Source organism: Panicum virgatum, chromosome 2K, assembly GCF_016808335.1.
Source record: "Panicum virgatum strain AP13 chromosome 2K, P.virgatum_v5, whole genome shotgun sequence".
In the NCBI taxonomy this organism is placed as follows: Eukaryota; Viridiplantae; Streptophyta; class Magnoliopsida; order Poales; family Poaceae; genus Panicum; species Panicum virgatum.
The window spans coordinates 63839387-63854713 of record NC_053137.1 but is presented as its reverse complement, the minus strand read 5'-3'; the positions used below and the strand labels follow the sequence as shown (position 1 = coordinate 63854713).

Below are 15327 nucleotides of genomic sequence, written 5' to 3'. Positions count from 1 at the left end.
GAAGGGGACTTTAAATCTGAGGTAAGAGTAGAGATTGAGTACAACAAATCCAGGTGCATGAAAGGAAGAAATATATTTCAAAAAAAAAAGAAAGGAAGGAAGAAACATCTTGGGCATCATATATCAATTTCGAGAGGAAAGGAGATGAAATTCTAGCATACGAGTCCTCACTTGGAGCGAATCGATTCGATTCCCAGCATCCTGGAAAAAATGCATTTCCAAAGAGGTCTGACTTTTGTACAAACTGTTGTTGACTACGCCGGGGTGCGCGCGCGTGCTCGGCTCACGCTCACGCCTCGCACCACCCCCACCCGCATGTCCGGCCGTCACCAGAGCGCTCGGCCCGCATCTGCTTCATGGCTGGCTTCATCCCCGTGCCGCTCACGCGCCACGCCAAATAAGCTCCGGGCTAGCCTGCGCCGGCCGCCACAGGGAGCAGAACGACACGGGCTGCCCTTTCCACCGGAGCCCCACCGCGGCGCCGGCGGACGGCGACGGCGGCACCAGCTCCCACCCGCCGTCGTACTTCCTCAGCAGCGCCTTCGCCGTCTCCACCGCCTCGCCCCCGAACGCCGCCTCCTCGAACCCCGCCGCGGCCAAACGCGCCCGCCACGCCTCCCTCCCTCCGTCCACGGCCGCTCCCCGCGGCACCGTGGCCGCCAGTGCTGTCCCGGCCTCCGCTTCCATCACCCGCCTCTCGTCGGCGTCCCGGCCCTTGAACGCAGCGGCCGTCGAGTCCAGGAACATCCAGAGATGCTCCAGCCTGGCCGCGAACTCGCTCGCCACGCTGCCGTCGCTTCGGCCGCCGCAGTCAAGGTCCAGCTCGGCGAGGACTAGTAGCTCCGGGTTGAGTCTCCTGATGTTCCGGAGTACGGCTACCTGCTCGTCGGCGGTGGCGTGGCCGAGCCGGAACTGGAGGCAGACGACGAGGGTCTCGCCGGGGGTGAGAATGCCGTGCAGGCTGTCCGTGCACGGCGCTTGCTCGATGGCGAGGTCCAGGTTGATGGTCTTGGCGTACCGGAGCAGCTGCGGCGAGCAGTCGTAGCCTGGAGGCGAAGCGGAGAAGGGCGCCGGTGGGGCGGCCGCGGGGCCGCCGACCTTGAGGCAGACGGCAGGCGGCGTGGAGCCCCGTGGCACGCGAGTGAGCGCCTCGAGCAGCGTCGGCCACTGCACGCCGTGCGAAACGCCGACGTCGACGACGTGAATCTGACGATGAGGCTCGGCCGCCGGCCGGGCACCCATCGCCGCCGCGGCCTGCGCGATCGCGGCATTGGCGAGCGCGTTCGGGACCGCGAACCACGGGCTGACCTCGTTGAACCTGATGAGCGACGCGCGGAAGAGGCGCGGGTCGACGCCGGAGAACACCGGCGTCGGGCACTCGCAGGGTGGCATCCTCACGGTCGCCGCAGCCGCGGGACCCACGGCGTGCGGGAGGCGTTGCTTGAGGGCGAGCAGCCCGTGCGCGGCCAGGCGGTGGTTTGGTTCGCCGGAGAACGAGGCGAGCTCGCCGAGCACGTACAGCAGGTGCTGCGCTCGCGGCAGGTTGCCCGCCTCGATGGCGACCGCGCATGGGTTCAGCAGCTGCTCCGCCCACCTTGCATCCCTGCCCAAGCTCGCCGCACCCGCCTTGGCACTGCCCTTCTTGCTCGGCTTCCGGTTGCTGCTCGTTCCTCCGCTGTCAAGCTCGGGGCCGCCTCCAACCGGACAGTGTTGGCTGCTGTGCTGCGGTGACTTGCGTTTCCTTGGCTGCCCAAACTCCCGCGGCGACGCCGCCGCCGACGACGCAACGCTAGTGGTAACAGGGCCCAGGCCTGACTGGGTCGACAAGGTGGTGGTCGGAGGTAGCCGTGTCTCCGCCACCATGCTGTCGATGCCCTGCTGCTGCTCCTCTACCGATCCCTGCAACCAGCCATAAGCACCGAGGCCGACGTCAAGGTCGGCGGCGAGGAAGGCGATGGACTCGTCGAGCCAATCCGAGGCGCCGCTGCTTGTGGCGGCGGCGGGTTCTTGGTCTCCTCGCTCATTGCTCATGGCGATCGCATAGGGTTGGTGGAGATCTCTCACCTCTCAAAGCTTGCAAGGGCTTGGCGATCTTGGCATGTGTGTACTGCAACCTTGAAGGGCTAGGACAAAGTACACATTCTATTTCTATCGGTGTACTACTACTTCAGAAGTGCGGCGCTCCCAGCATTTTTATAATGTGCTGGTGATTGGAGGGTGACAAGGAAGGCTTCTAGTTCTATGTACATCTCACCAGTTCCTTGGAGCAACAGCACATGATTGGATAGGTTGCTCCCTAAACGACTCCTTGCGAGAGTCCATGACGCAGGCGTTGTGGCACACTAATCTAGCATAAAAGTGACATTGCTGTCTTCAACAAATTAACAACATTTTTCTCTAGATAATTTCTTACGGCAGGTAGCTTGGGCTAACATCTGAACCTGTAAGGACTCGACAGTTGTTCAGGTCCGAAAACTGATCTACATTTTTTTTAGCTGATCATCCTTTGTATCCATGTAGATTGTACATGTAATACAACCAAAGGCATGCACATCAAGGGAATAATGCAGTTTGAGCCTGGATCGGTAGCTACAAAAACTTTGCAGTTTACAAAAACGAATTATTCCCCATCAAGAAAAGGATCATTCGATCAACTAGTCATATATTATAAAACAGAAACTTCGTAGTTGTTTGAGATTAATTGTTAGAATTATACTCTAGTAGGCAGCACAGTTACAACGGCAAGACAGAAGTTGCTTTCTTCCACAGTTTATTCAGGCTTGTGCTGAGCGGACCGGAGATAGAGACTGTAAAATGCTTATCCATGAGAAAACTGTATGAATCGAAATGTCTCTCTTGTATTCCCGTGTCTACTTGAAATATCTCACTGCAATCCAGCAGCTTCCTATCCTGCACACTGAAACACTAGATGCTACTGTGTTCCAGTGACACACCTGTTACTGAAAGACACGGTTTTTTTAGCTGTAGTAATCGATGGATTGGCTTAACGACATCAACCTGTCCCTGTCTAGTGCAATCCATGCCTCATTAACTAATAGTACAGTGTTACGTACCCATCATGGCTTCATAGATTAACAGAGGAATTTCATGGACCTCAATCTTCCGGAACCTCTCTTATTCAATTGCTTCAACTTGCCAAGTTCTTTGCCTATCGAGTATCGAACTCCACCCTAGCTAGTGCACAGCCAATTGGTACTAAAACTGATGCCTATCAACACAGTTGCTTAGGGTATCCAAGGAAAGAAGCAAACTGCAGATAAACTGAACACGAAATGTGCTATCTTACATCTATCACTTCGAGGCACAAAACTTAGCTCCGTATCAACCCAGATAAAATTCCTGAAAATCCATGTGAAGTTTCTGGACCCCAAATTCACAATCCCATTCCAAACATGACGTGTCATGCAGAATCATTTGTGTTGTATTCTCATGTGCGGCGTCATTATTGTAATGTGTGAGCTCTGAGCCTACATGTCTACATTACTAACTAATCAAGGAATTAAACTAGTAACTAGAGACACGCCTGATGACCTAGCAGCAAAGGGATATCAGAATATGCCTTCTGAAAATCCATCCTGCTTCTTTCTAGAATGGACTATCGACTATCGCCTTCGAACATTACTGTTTTTTATTATTAGGACATCAGTGAGGAGATTGAATGTACATACATTTATACATATTGTGATCTGTCCATTCGCTCTGCTAAAATCTGAAACGCGCGCGTGTTTCCTTCCTGACAAACTATGATATGATTCAGGATGATTTGTTTACCGCTTAGTTGTGTGTTTATGAGACAGTGAACACGCATTACATAGTGGCTGAGAGAGATAAATAGACACGCATCAACGTTTTCAATGGAAGCTCAAACATGTCATTCTGATTGTACGGATTTTTCTTTTCAGATGATTAAGATGATAAGCCAAAATCACGAGTAAATACCTTCAATTACAAGGTTCAGATAACCAATTTCCTTGCAAACTGCAAGCATGAAAGCTTTACTGGGACCATTCCCCATGCCGAGAAATACCAACTGGCTGTCCCCTGTACATGCTGCAGGGAGCAGGTCGGTATCGACATACGACATCTCTTGGTATCGGTTGGTTAACAAGCATCAGCGCCAGTACGTGCACGTATTGGTTGCGCTGAAACATCGTTTACATCAGACATGTTGTCAGGGTCAGTGGCCGGTGAAATCGACAGGAACATAAAGAATTGGTAGTGGTGAGGAGGTGAAAGCGAAGGATCAGATCAATCGGTCAGCTTTCTGCAGACGGCAATCGGGTTCGGGAGTGAACAGTATGATGTTCTTCCTGCACTTGACGTTTCCCCTATCCTCATTTTAATTTCCCTTCATCTGATTCCTGATTTCGGGATTGGGGAAATGCATCAGTACAAATGAAACATGATTCTGAAAAGGAGGACGTTGGTTTCAGGAATCCTGTCAGCAGAGCAGACTGGTCATTTTCATGGACATCAAACATGAAACATGGGGTCACGACCCAAGCCTCACAGGTTATCTCATGCTTCAGGCAATGTGCTAGAGGCGGGAGAAGGAGCTGCCAGGTGGGACCCACCTGCCAGTGAGCGGCGGGGGTATTTCCCTTGAAAGGGGCAGCGGGGTCTTTTCCCATAGCCACGCTGGCATGCTGAGGTGGCCTGCCACATCTCCAAAATGACAAAAAAATAAATAGACGCCTGGAATTGTAGCGGTGGCAAATTTGTTAGCTCGAATGGCAACCGAACGATGACCGCTGGTAAGGGTGGCAAATATTAAAATTTCCTCTCTGGTTTGGTTGGTGGGTTTGGAGTATAGATGGCCAAATGGGCGGCACGGCACGACCCGGCCCAGGCACGCCTAGGCACGGCACGACTAGGCATGGCACGCTTGGGCACGAAAAGACTTTCGTGCCGTGCCATGCCGTGCCGCCCAGCGTGCCGGACTTGAGGCCCAGGCACGGCACTAAACCCTTTCGGGCCGTGCCGTGCCGCCCGCCGGGCTCGTGCCGCCCAAGTGCCCAGGCACGAGGCTAGGCACTAAAATCGCAACATGGCTCATTCAACAGATCGATTCATCTTGAGTAACAAAAACTGACAGAAATCAACAAAATATCAAGGATGAGCTGTTTTGTGCAATGACTGCCTCATTAAAAACCTATCTAGATCAAAACTCACACCTCGTGAGAAAACCCTAGATAGGAAAAAAGAGTACAGCCCAGCTCATTAAGTTCAAGTTACAATGTTAAGTTAACCTCATAGTCATACAGTGCAAATAAACTATCCTATTACACAGCAGCTTGTGCTGGAGTCTCATCAAAGTACTGATCTTCATAAGCTGCCTCCAGGTCTCCATTCTCCACCATGTGCTGAGCTCTTTCATCTGCAGCCTCCCAGTCTTTGATGCATGTGAGCATTTCTACCATCTCTGGCTTCAACTGACGCCTCCTCTCCTTTATGATCCTGCCAGTTAGACTAAAGGTATATTCTGAAGAGATGGTAGAAACAGGCACAATTAAAACATCCTTAGCTAAGATAGAAAGTACTGGATAAGACTGTTTGTGCTCATGCCACCAGGTCAAGATGTGGCCCTCGTCGTCGTCTATGGCCTGGAGGGCAGGCCGCAGGCCAGGCCTTCGGCGCGTCACGGCTTCGCGTCGGCCGGCCAAACTGAGGGAACCGAGCTGCCGGTTAGGGTCCAAAGAACCCAGATCCAGCCCCTTAGGTACCCCCAACGGCTTTGCATCGGCCGAGCAACTGCGCAGAGAGGTCAAAAGATCAGAACAGGAGAAAGAAATAAAAAAATTGAAAAAACACGTTAGGGTTTAGGGACTTACCAGATCCGGAGCACCAAGGACGCCAGCGAGGTCGAGGACGGCCGGATCTATGAGATTTATAGAGGGATGACCGGGTTTGGGGACGGATTTGAGTTGAGGAAGCGAGTCGACCGGTGAAGATGCAAAAGTAGGGAGGAAAACAAAGAGAAAAGGGTAGAGTGGACGGCCAACAGCGGCGAGCCGGCGACCGAAGTTGGAGAAGATGATCAGATCGAGACGGAGACGGGAGGGGAGCGGAGAGGCTCGATCTAGGGTTAGGGTTAGGCGAGGCCGCGAGGGGAGCGAAGAGGCCGAGTGGGGGCGGGCGGGGCGAGCGAATGGAGGCCGTCGCCCCCTTACATACCCGCTCCGCTGGGCTGGGCCGGCAGCAGGCCTCCAATGGCTCTTTTGCTGGCCTGGCCTGGGGAGCGGGCCGTGGGCCGTGCCTGGGCCGCCGTGCCACCCATCGGGCCGATCGGGCCGGCTTTTTCGGGCCATGCTTGGACGTGTCCATGGGCCAGGATTGAGGCCCAGGCACGGCCCGGCTATCGTGCCCGTGCCGGCCCGAGCCCAATAATATTCGGGCCCGTGCCGAGCTCGGGTCGGGCTAATATGGGCCAGGCTTCGGGCCCCATGGGTATCGGGCCAAATGGCCATCTATAGTTTGGAGCATGAAAAGGTTGTCAGCCATGGCGTAGCGATGGTGCATCCATACAGTGGAGGCAGTTCTAATGGTCCTGTGCGTAAGCACCAGGGTGGTGCGATTGGCACTAGGATGTGAGTGGTGAAAATGTCGATTTTTTGCCGGGGGAAATGCATAGTCAGTATGCAAAGTGATTTCTCCTTCACGGGTTGTATCCTTGTCTGTTCAGTATTTTTTTTCGCATTAGGAGTATACCTGTTACATGACAGCTTAGAGCATATATTCACCCTGTTCGCTGTGCTGATGCTGAAGGCTGCTACTGGAGTGATGTGAGAGAAAAATATTGTTGGCTGGCTGGTGGCTGGAGTCTGCTGCTGGAGTGGTGTGAGAGAAAAATACTATTATTTGGCTGGTGGAGCAGCGCAGCGAACGGGGTGAATATGTGCTGTAGTTAGTGGTCACAGATTTCGTAAATTGGACCGGGGCTTGGATGCATTTACCATTGCCTCTGGATGGGGTATAAACCCGTGATATTATTGGGTACATCATAGTTTCAGTTGAAAAAGGTCCATATCATTGATTTTCATTGTTTCTCATCTTAGACAGTATCCAGTGTGGTGATACAGTTCAGCTTCTCAAGCTAGGGCCTAGGGCCATTGGATAGCATGACTGTAATCTTCATACTAGCATTTGTGCCCGAACAACCTTTTGACGTGTGTGGCCTCAGATGTATGGTGTTTGACTCACGATGTATTTGCATGTACACCACATAATTTGAACCCAATCCTAATTCTACAATCGACCGCACGATTTTAAACTCACGGTTGATTAAGCACAGACCCCCACCGCCACCACCAGTTTCACTCACGCACGAGCACGTATCCCGTCCCCACATTGTGGGCCCAGCGTTCCATTTACCTTTTCAATTTCTCTTCCCATTTTATCTTCTATGTGCTCCTCTCTTTCTCTCTCACTCACCGTATCCAACAACATTTTTCTTTTTCTTTTTTCTTTAGTTCTGTCTAAAAATTTTGTTCAGCAATTTTTTTTCCTTCCAAAGTTTCTATCCAAACTGTTCAAAAAAGTTTCTCTCCAATATCTTTCTCTTCCAAAATTTTGTTTCCAAATTTTAACCCTTTTCCAATATTAACTTTTTCTTTTCTAATGTTTTCTGCAATAATGTTTTTTTAATTTTAATCTTTTGTTCATAATGTTGACTTCTAATTTTTTTTCAAATAATATTTCTGAGCATTTATCTTTTCAAAAAAAAATTATTCAAACTTTTTGCTACGTTCATTTTTTTATCAACTTTTGTTCTGAAATTGTATTTTCATTTTGTTGTTCAAAAGAATCGCAGAACTTTTCTGAATTATCTTTTATATATAAGCTTAATCACCAGTATAGTTTTTCTTGTGTTTAAGTTGATGAATCATAATTTTGATGGGTTTGCGGGAATCGGAAGTCCATCAATTTGCGTGGTTTGGACCAATGGAAGTCAGCTGGCGGGGCAGAAGGTCATGATTGGCTCTGGTTTGAAATCGACCGCACAGAAACCAATTTACGGGCGCTCGTAAGTCAGCATGCTCCTAATCTGAATGCGGTGGTAGGAAAAATCACCTGTCAGCGATATTTAATAGATATGCAAATATTTGTTTGGGTAGATTATTTTTAAATAAAATTTAAAATAGGCTAAACGTAAAAAAAATTCGACGGTTCACCGGGACGGGGCGTAAACCCCTCTGGCCCTCTCCCATAGTCCGTTTCCAAGGGCCGGCCACGTCTTCTCCTCGCAGTGCCTCCCCACCGCCCTCTCCTCCGCGCCGGCCGGCCTCGTCCCGATCCAGATCCAGGTACGCATCTCTCCTTCCTTCCTTCCCCCGTTGGATGGCGTCCTCATCTGCCCCCGACGACGGACGCCATTGGCCTTGAGTGGAGATCCGGGCGCGGTTGCGTGTCTCATTCCTGTCGTTTTTGCCTCCCTGGCTCCCTGGCTGGTTAGGATAGGATGCCTCGCTTGTTCGTGATGTTTTGTGCTGCGGGATCTTTCCCCTTCGTTGCTTGAGCGCTGGAACTCAACTGTTTGTTCATCTTTTTCCGTAATAAGCAACCAATCAATCCGGTGTGCTGCGGATTTGGTTTATTTTGCTGCGTTTATGTTTTATTTCGATGAATTTTTTTAGGGATTTGCCGGCTGCGCTTTTCCGGGCTGGTACCTCTTCCGTGTTAATGATTCCATCGATGTTTTCTTGGAACTAGAATCACAATCCATCAATTCGGGTCACCAATTAGTGCGGCAATGTGAATCTGTGTTAATTCTTGCTCTCACGATGTTTGCCGATTTATGCTGGGATGAGTTTCTGTCCTGGATGTTGAAGCGTTAGAACAAACAAAAAAAAAGCATCAGAACAAAAAAAAAAACTGATTTGAGAATCTATATTTCACCTTTGAACACCTAGACTAGAAAGTGTGTGCAATTCCATTGCCACAGGGACCCCCGCAAGGTTGTAAAAGGCACTAGTGGTCTCTAACCGGTGTGACCCACGACCTAGAGCTTAGGCGAGCCTAGGGATTTTCTAGGTGGTGCCATTTTATAAAAGAAAAGGAAAAACGAAGACCAATGGGCCTAAAGTTGGATAGAAGGCCCATAAAACAGCGCAACCAAAATCTCAACCCCATCTTACCCTGGGAACATATCAGTTGCAAACCAACCCCTTCGTGCAAACCGTGCAAACTTCAATCTGGGCTATTGTTTATTCCAAGCTGATTTGTTCTAGCTTATCTTCTCTTATTGCAGCTGAATGGTGTGATTTGATTCCTGCCATCCATTTTTTTTCAAGTATAATTTAGATTACCAATGTAGATCACCTATTGTATGATTCATGGTTTCTATTGCTACTAGTCCAAGTTTAGTTCAGTTTCTCTCTAAGTTTTAACCTGCTCAGAAAGAAGAATTGCAGAATTGAAAAAAAAATGGTAGAGAAATCAATACTTACTTTTTTGTTGTCCTCATTTTGTTGATTGTGAACATGAGGTACTGGAATTAGAAGTTGGATTGGTGTTGGTCCAATGTGTTATTATCGGGTTTGGTTATTATTGGACCCGGTTAAGTAATGGTTAGCTTGTTAGCAAAATTTGGCAGATTAGTGCGACTAAAGTCTGGCACTTTTTATTTGCTGATGTGTCAGTTTGTCATTTTTCTGTAATATGACAGATTTGGACATATCAAATCTGTCCCAGAAAGATTTGGTTTTCATAATTATCACATAATTTTTCAAAAAGAAGAATTTGTCGAATTCGTCCCTTTTTTCTTGTTGAATGATGCCAAATCAAATAAAAACTAAAAAGGAAATGAATTAGTTGAAATAGAATTCTTCGTGACATGATAAAAATTTTCCCAAATATTTCTTTTTCTGGGACGCTTGTTACAGTGTCATGGATTTCTTTGCGACAAGCCCTCAAATCCACCTAGAATCGGTCTGATTCTTTATGTCCGCCCCTTGGATCAACTGTGGAGTTATTATCTGTTATTTAATGTGAGAAGGTTTCTCTCACATGTTCACCTGAAGGATTGTGGAGATTGAACCAGAAATTCTTTTTTTTCTTCACCTTCTCCTTCACTAGCAACATGTATAGATTTCTTTTTGTTGCTGATCGGTTGCTTGACAGCTTCTTCTGTTTGCAGGTTTTAATCACAAAACGCAATGGACCTTCCAGTAGCGGATCCTGGAACAGAGAGAGGCGAAGGGCCGCTCATTCAATGTCCGTACTGCGATTCAGAGGCAATGCACAAACTGGCACAGCTCCTGCTCCCTGGCCTGGCTGCAGTCTGCGTTGATGGCACGACAGGTGATCTGTTCAGAAAGCCCTCCGTTGTCGCGGTTGAGTTGAGGAAGGAGATGGTGGACTACATCACGCAGAGGAGCGATACTTTCATTGCCGATGCTCTGATCGAGTCCGAAGCGAATCAGGAACCCGAGAATGAGATGCCGGAGGACCCTTTTGAAATCGTTTCAATTTTTATGGATGATTTCAGCAGCACCAAGAGGAATATCATCGGCCATGTCTCTGGGTGGCTGCTGAGCGACAACCGTGAGGATAAGATTGATGACTTTGTCCAGGAGATGGAGATGACCCGCTTCTGGCCTCTAGATAGGAGGGAAGCCATCGCCGAGGTCCTCCTCAAGAATGTCGACATCAAGACCAAGTTCCACTGCCCTGAGAAGTATGAAAATGAGGAGCGGCTGGCTGATCACAAGGAACAATGTAGCTTCAGACCTGTTACTTGCCCAAATGACGGATGCCGAGCCAAAGTTTCTGTCCGCTGCATGGATGCTCATGATGCTGCTTGCCCGTTCAAGGTCCTTCAGTGCGAGCAGAACTGTGACAAACGCCTCCTGAGGCGTGATATGGATAGGCACTGTGTCACTGTCTGCCCAATGAGGCCCATGAAGTGCCCCTTCGGCTGCGATTCCTCATTCGCTGAGCGCGATCTTGAGAATCACTGCTTGGAGTTTCTTCAGGCACATTTGCTTAAGGTCCTTAAGGTGATTCACAAGAAAGGGCGTTCCGAAGAAGAACTTAAGGAACTTGCTCAGAAGCTAGAAAAGGTCTGGCTTTTGATATTTTTAAATTACATTATATGATTTTGGAATGAACTAAGTGTCCTACTTGCTTCTGGCATATTATTTCGAAATTGATGGCACATGTGAATCTTGTTCAATTGCTTTACATCTGATTATACAGTAAACCTTTTATTTTTGTCAAAAGAATATGTCTCATTTATTTGCTGACAATTTTTTTGATGAAATAGAATGCTAAGGTCGATCTGATGTAATTGCTTGCCACTTTTTTTTACTGATAATAACATCTTATGCAGTATGATGAACATGGTAAGCTGGCTAAAGCTCAGGATGCAAGACCTCTTACTAATGCTGTGAAGGACCTTGAAGCAAAGATGAAAGGTGAACCGTCGAGTTAAAGGGGTCTTTTATACAGCCAAATCTCACAAGATGGATAATGACATGGATTAGTTGAAGAGTTTGTTCCTACGTACTGCATACAGAGAAGAATATAAGTTCTGTTTTATTTTTTTGCTTCTTTCTCTCCCTTCATAATCAAATCAATTTGTCAGTATTATATTGTACTATTGCTATGCGCCTGCAATTTTGTACAAGTATATTGTTTGTTTTGGTATATAAATGAAAGGTGGCGTGTAAATTGAGTTTCTTAAGGCTGGAAGTTATACTTTCTTTCTCTAAAATTCTGCCTAGCATTACCGGAAGCACCACCTTGTGACGATAGATGCGGACCCATGTAGACATGTAGTAAATGAAAACAAATAGGATTGTGTATTTGTGTTGTCACGTTGTTGACAAGGAAAGATCAACATGAATTTGAAATCAATACTACTTGTGAGACCAACTCACATATTGATGTGTTACCAACCAAAAGTAGTTTATTTGAAGTTAATCGTTTATCAGTGTAATGACTAGTTTTGCATGTGAAAATTGCCTCGGTTACGATGTAAACGAATGTTGCAGCAAAGAGAAATAGTGCATTGCTACGGGCAACAAAAATTATATTAATCCATGTATGAAAATAATTCAATTTTGTAAAACTTCTACAAAATTCAACTCTAGTGGTAAAAGTTTTTTCAAAGTAATATATAGCATGGGTAGCACGGTGGTGATCTTAGCAACTGCTATTTTAAGGCTAATTTAGACTCGAAAGACCTTTTCCAGTGCAATGATTGAACAAAAATAAACCCAAAATAGTATTTTGCATGTCCAAAAAATATTACATTAGATGAAATCAAAATATCCATAATAGATTAAAAATTCATCGATAGCAAACCCACGTCTTCTATTAAGAGATATAGGAGACGCGGATTATCATAGAAGACACGGCTTCTTTGGATGCATCTCATATAATTAGACATATAGGAGACATGTTTGTGCTTCTGTGGACGCATCTCCTATAATTAGACATATAGGAGACATGTTGCAAAACGTGTCTCCTTTATCATTGGAGACACATCTTGTCTATCCGCGTCCCCTAACTCAAGCTGCTAATAGTTTGTAATCCAGACTAAATCCAAACCGTACCATTTTCTTTAATCAAGTCAACTCAAACCACCTTGGACCAATCCATCGCATGCCAAAACCAAACTGAACCGAGCTGCTTGCAAACTCAAAACCATTTCCAACCGCATCACGTGGCGAGCTTTCTATTGTGGAAGGCCAAAACATCGTTAAATGAATCAGCAACCACAACGCAGCACGCGTGCTAAGAGCAACTCCAAAAGCACCTTTATCTCACCCCTAATATCTTATTTAGGGAGAGAATTAAAAAAAAACAAAGTCCAACAGCTCCCCCAAACCTCTCCCAAACTATTCGCGATGCGAATCCCGTCCGACTCGCCGCGCATATCTTCGCGACGCGCCTCCGCCCCCAATCATCCCCGCAGCCTCCTTTCCCGCGCGCGAGGGATCCATTCCCGCGATTTTTTTCTGGCGCGCGCCACTTCGTGGGAGCCAAAAAGCTGTTCCTCGGCGGCGGCTACGGCAGCAGCGGCGCAAGGGCGGCACATGGAGCCACCACGGCAACCTGCTCCTGTCCGGCATGGGCAAGTAAGGCACGTCAGCGGGATGCTTCAACGGCGCGTGCTGTCTGTCGCTGGCCAGCACCCTCAGTGGCCCGGCGACGAGCGCATCCCTCGATGGAACGGCGGCTGCAGAAATTTGGAGAGGCCCAGCGGTGGCGACTTCGATCTGCCCGGTGGTGGTGACATACGAGGTGATCTGCTAGGAAGAGGACAACCCCGTCCTCCGATTGCTGCCCTTGCCGGCAACGATTCGGACTCTCTATCGGCGGCGCCGTACCCATCCTGCGACGACCACTCTGCTGCCTTCGAACAAGAGGCCAACGGCAACCCATTTGTGAATGGTATGGATCATAAGCTCTTGAACTCAATTCCATGTGAGACTAGAAACTCCGTGCGAGCCGCTCGGCCCCCCTCTGTTCATCTCTGTTCCTTGCCTTCCTTTCCTGAACGGCTGAATCTGAGTTATGTACTTATATGCTCCCTTTTTCTCTAGATTCTATGTGCCTACTTCGAAAGATTAGAAAATAAAAGTTGTAGAGGACACTTTTATCTATGGTTTTTATTATCTTCACTTTATATGAATCGGCCTCTAACTCGATCAAAGTCGGCTCTGAATCAGGTCGGTTAAACTGAAAAACATAGCTTTCAGTTAACTTGCTCAAGTCTGAACCTGGCTGTCTACACAGAGTTCAGAACAATTGCAGAGTTTTAGCTAACTCCTTTAATTTGGCTGATTTTGAATTCGAATTTGAACACCCTGCAATTAATGGTAACACTTATCACTGTGCTTTCTTCATGCTACCTTGTTTATACAGCATGACAAGAGTTATGCAATTAACAGTAATATCTGAAGTGCTTTCTTCATGCTACCTTGTGACAATGCATATATGTTCGTGCTATATTTAAGCTTTTACTGAAAACTTATCACTGAGTAAATACTTACAGGAAATGAATATTATTCCAATGAGTAAATACTTACAGGAAATGGATATTATTCCAACATGATGATGGATGAAACCAATCTAGGTGATTTTGATAATTATGGCAACACCTATGCTGACCAACAATCACAGGCAACGCAAGTTGGTCCAGCTGCCCCCTCCGTGAGGCCAAACCATAAGAGATCAAAGAATTTCAGTGACCACGAAGATGAGGTTTTGGTTTCAAGCTGGCTGAATATAAGCTTGGATCCAGTCGTAGGCAAAGATCAAAAGGGTGGCAGGTATTGGTCTCGTATCTATGAGTACTTTCATGAACACAAGACATGCTCCTCAAAGCGTACCATTAATTCTCTCATGCACCGGTGGGAGACCATACAAAAATGTGTGAACAAGTTTTGTGGATGTCTAACACGGATTGAGTTAAGACGTCAGAGTGGTACTACAATGCAAGACAAGGTACTTACTCATTTTCTGACATGGATTTGTTTCGTCTATTTTATTTTTATATCTCATAAATGAAAATCCCTTGGATGTTGCTGTGTCCAGGTTGCAGAGGCATGTGCCTTGTACAAGTCTGAAGATGAACATGGCAAAGCATTTCAGTTCATGCATTGCTGGAATAAGCTGAGAACACAACCAAAATGGCTTGCTAAAATTGATGAATTTGCTGCTGGTAAAACATTTAACAAGAAGCAGAAGACAAGCTCTACTGCTGATCCGAGTGCAGCTTTACCAAGTGAAACAGAACCAGGTGCAGTTGAAGGCCTGGAGGCTTGTGCATTGACAAGGCCAATAGGTAAGAAGGCAAAAGCAGCATTGCTGCAAGAGAAGAAAAAAAGTGTGACAGCAACCTTAGAAAATATGTGGGCACAGAAGAAAGAAACTGATGGGGAGAAAGAGCTAAAGAAAGAAGAGAGGTTCAATAAAGCATTTGCTCTTGAACAGGATCGAGTTGCAAATGAAAAACTACTTCTCCAAGTGAGGAGTCAGGAGGTTGAGGTGAGGAGTCAGGAGGTCCAGTTGCAGAAAAAGAGGGATGAAGAGAGGATTATGACCATGGAATTAAAAAGTGTACGCCTCATTCGAAACCTGAAATTAAAAAGTGATGAGACACATATAATGGATTTATAAAAAAATGATCCAAATAATTCTATTGTTTACATACCTTCGTCTAAAATAACTATGTCCGTATGTTGGATCATCTGAAAAATAATCTTGATATAACCTATGATGCCCTGCCTGTCTGTCTCGCCGAAGTACTCGATGCCCTAGGACAGAACCACGATGTCTTGTTTCATCATCAGACTC

General features: G+C 47.2%; 3 protein-coding genes across 3 annotated transcripts; 2 read left to right on the top strand and 1 right to left on the bottom strand.

Annotated features, from left to right (window-relative positions):
* Positions 1–381: 381 nt before the first annotated feature.
* LOC120695581 (protein NODULATION SIGNALING PATHWAY 1-like) lies at positions 382–2031 on the bottom strand. Its single transcript, XM_039978792.1, has one exon. It carries the CDS (start codon positions 2029–2031, stop codon positions 382–384), a length of 1650 nt encoding a protein of 549 aa, XP_039834726.1.
* Positions 2032–8173: 6142 nt separating this feature from the next.
* Positions 8174–11704, top strand: LOC120694462. The gene is made up of 3 exons (XM_039977589.1): positions 8174–8324; positions 10157–11081; positions 11351–11704. Exons 2-3 carry the CDS (start codon positions 10176–10178, stop codon positions 11450–11452), a joined length of 1008 nt encoding a protein of 335 aa, XP_039833523.1. The 5' UTR covers positions 8174–8324; positions 10157–10175; the 3' UTR covers positions 11453–11704.
* Positions 11705–14064: 2360 nt separating this feature from the next.
* On the top strand, positions 14065–15224 carry LOC120696226 (glutathione S-transferase T3-like). Its single transcript, XM_039979356.1, has 2 exons — positions 14065–14475; positions 14566–15224. The coding sequence occupies exons 1-2, from the start codon at positions 14080–14082 to the stop codon at positions 15148–15150; spliced, it is 981 nt and encodes a 326-aa protein (XP_039835290.1). The 5' UTR covers positions 14065–14079; the 3' UTR covers positions 15151–15224.
* The last annotated feature ends 103 nt before the right edge of the window (positions 15225–15327 follow it).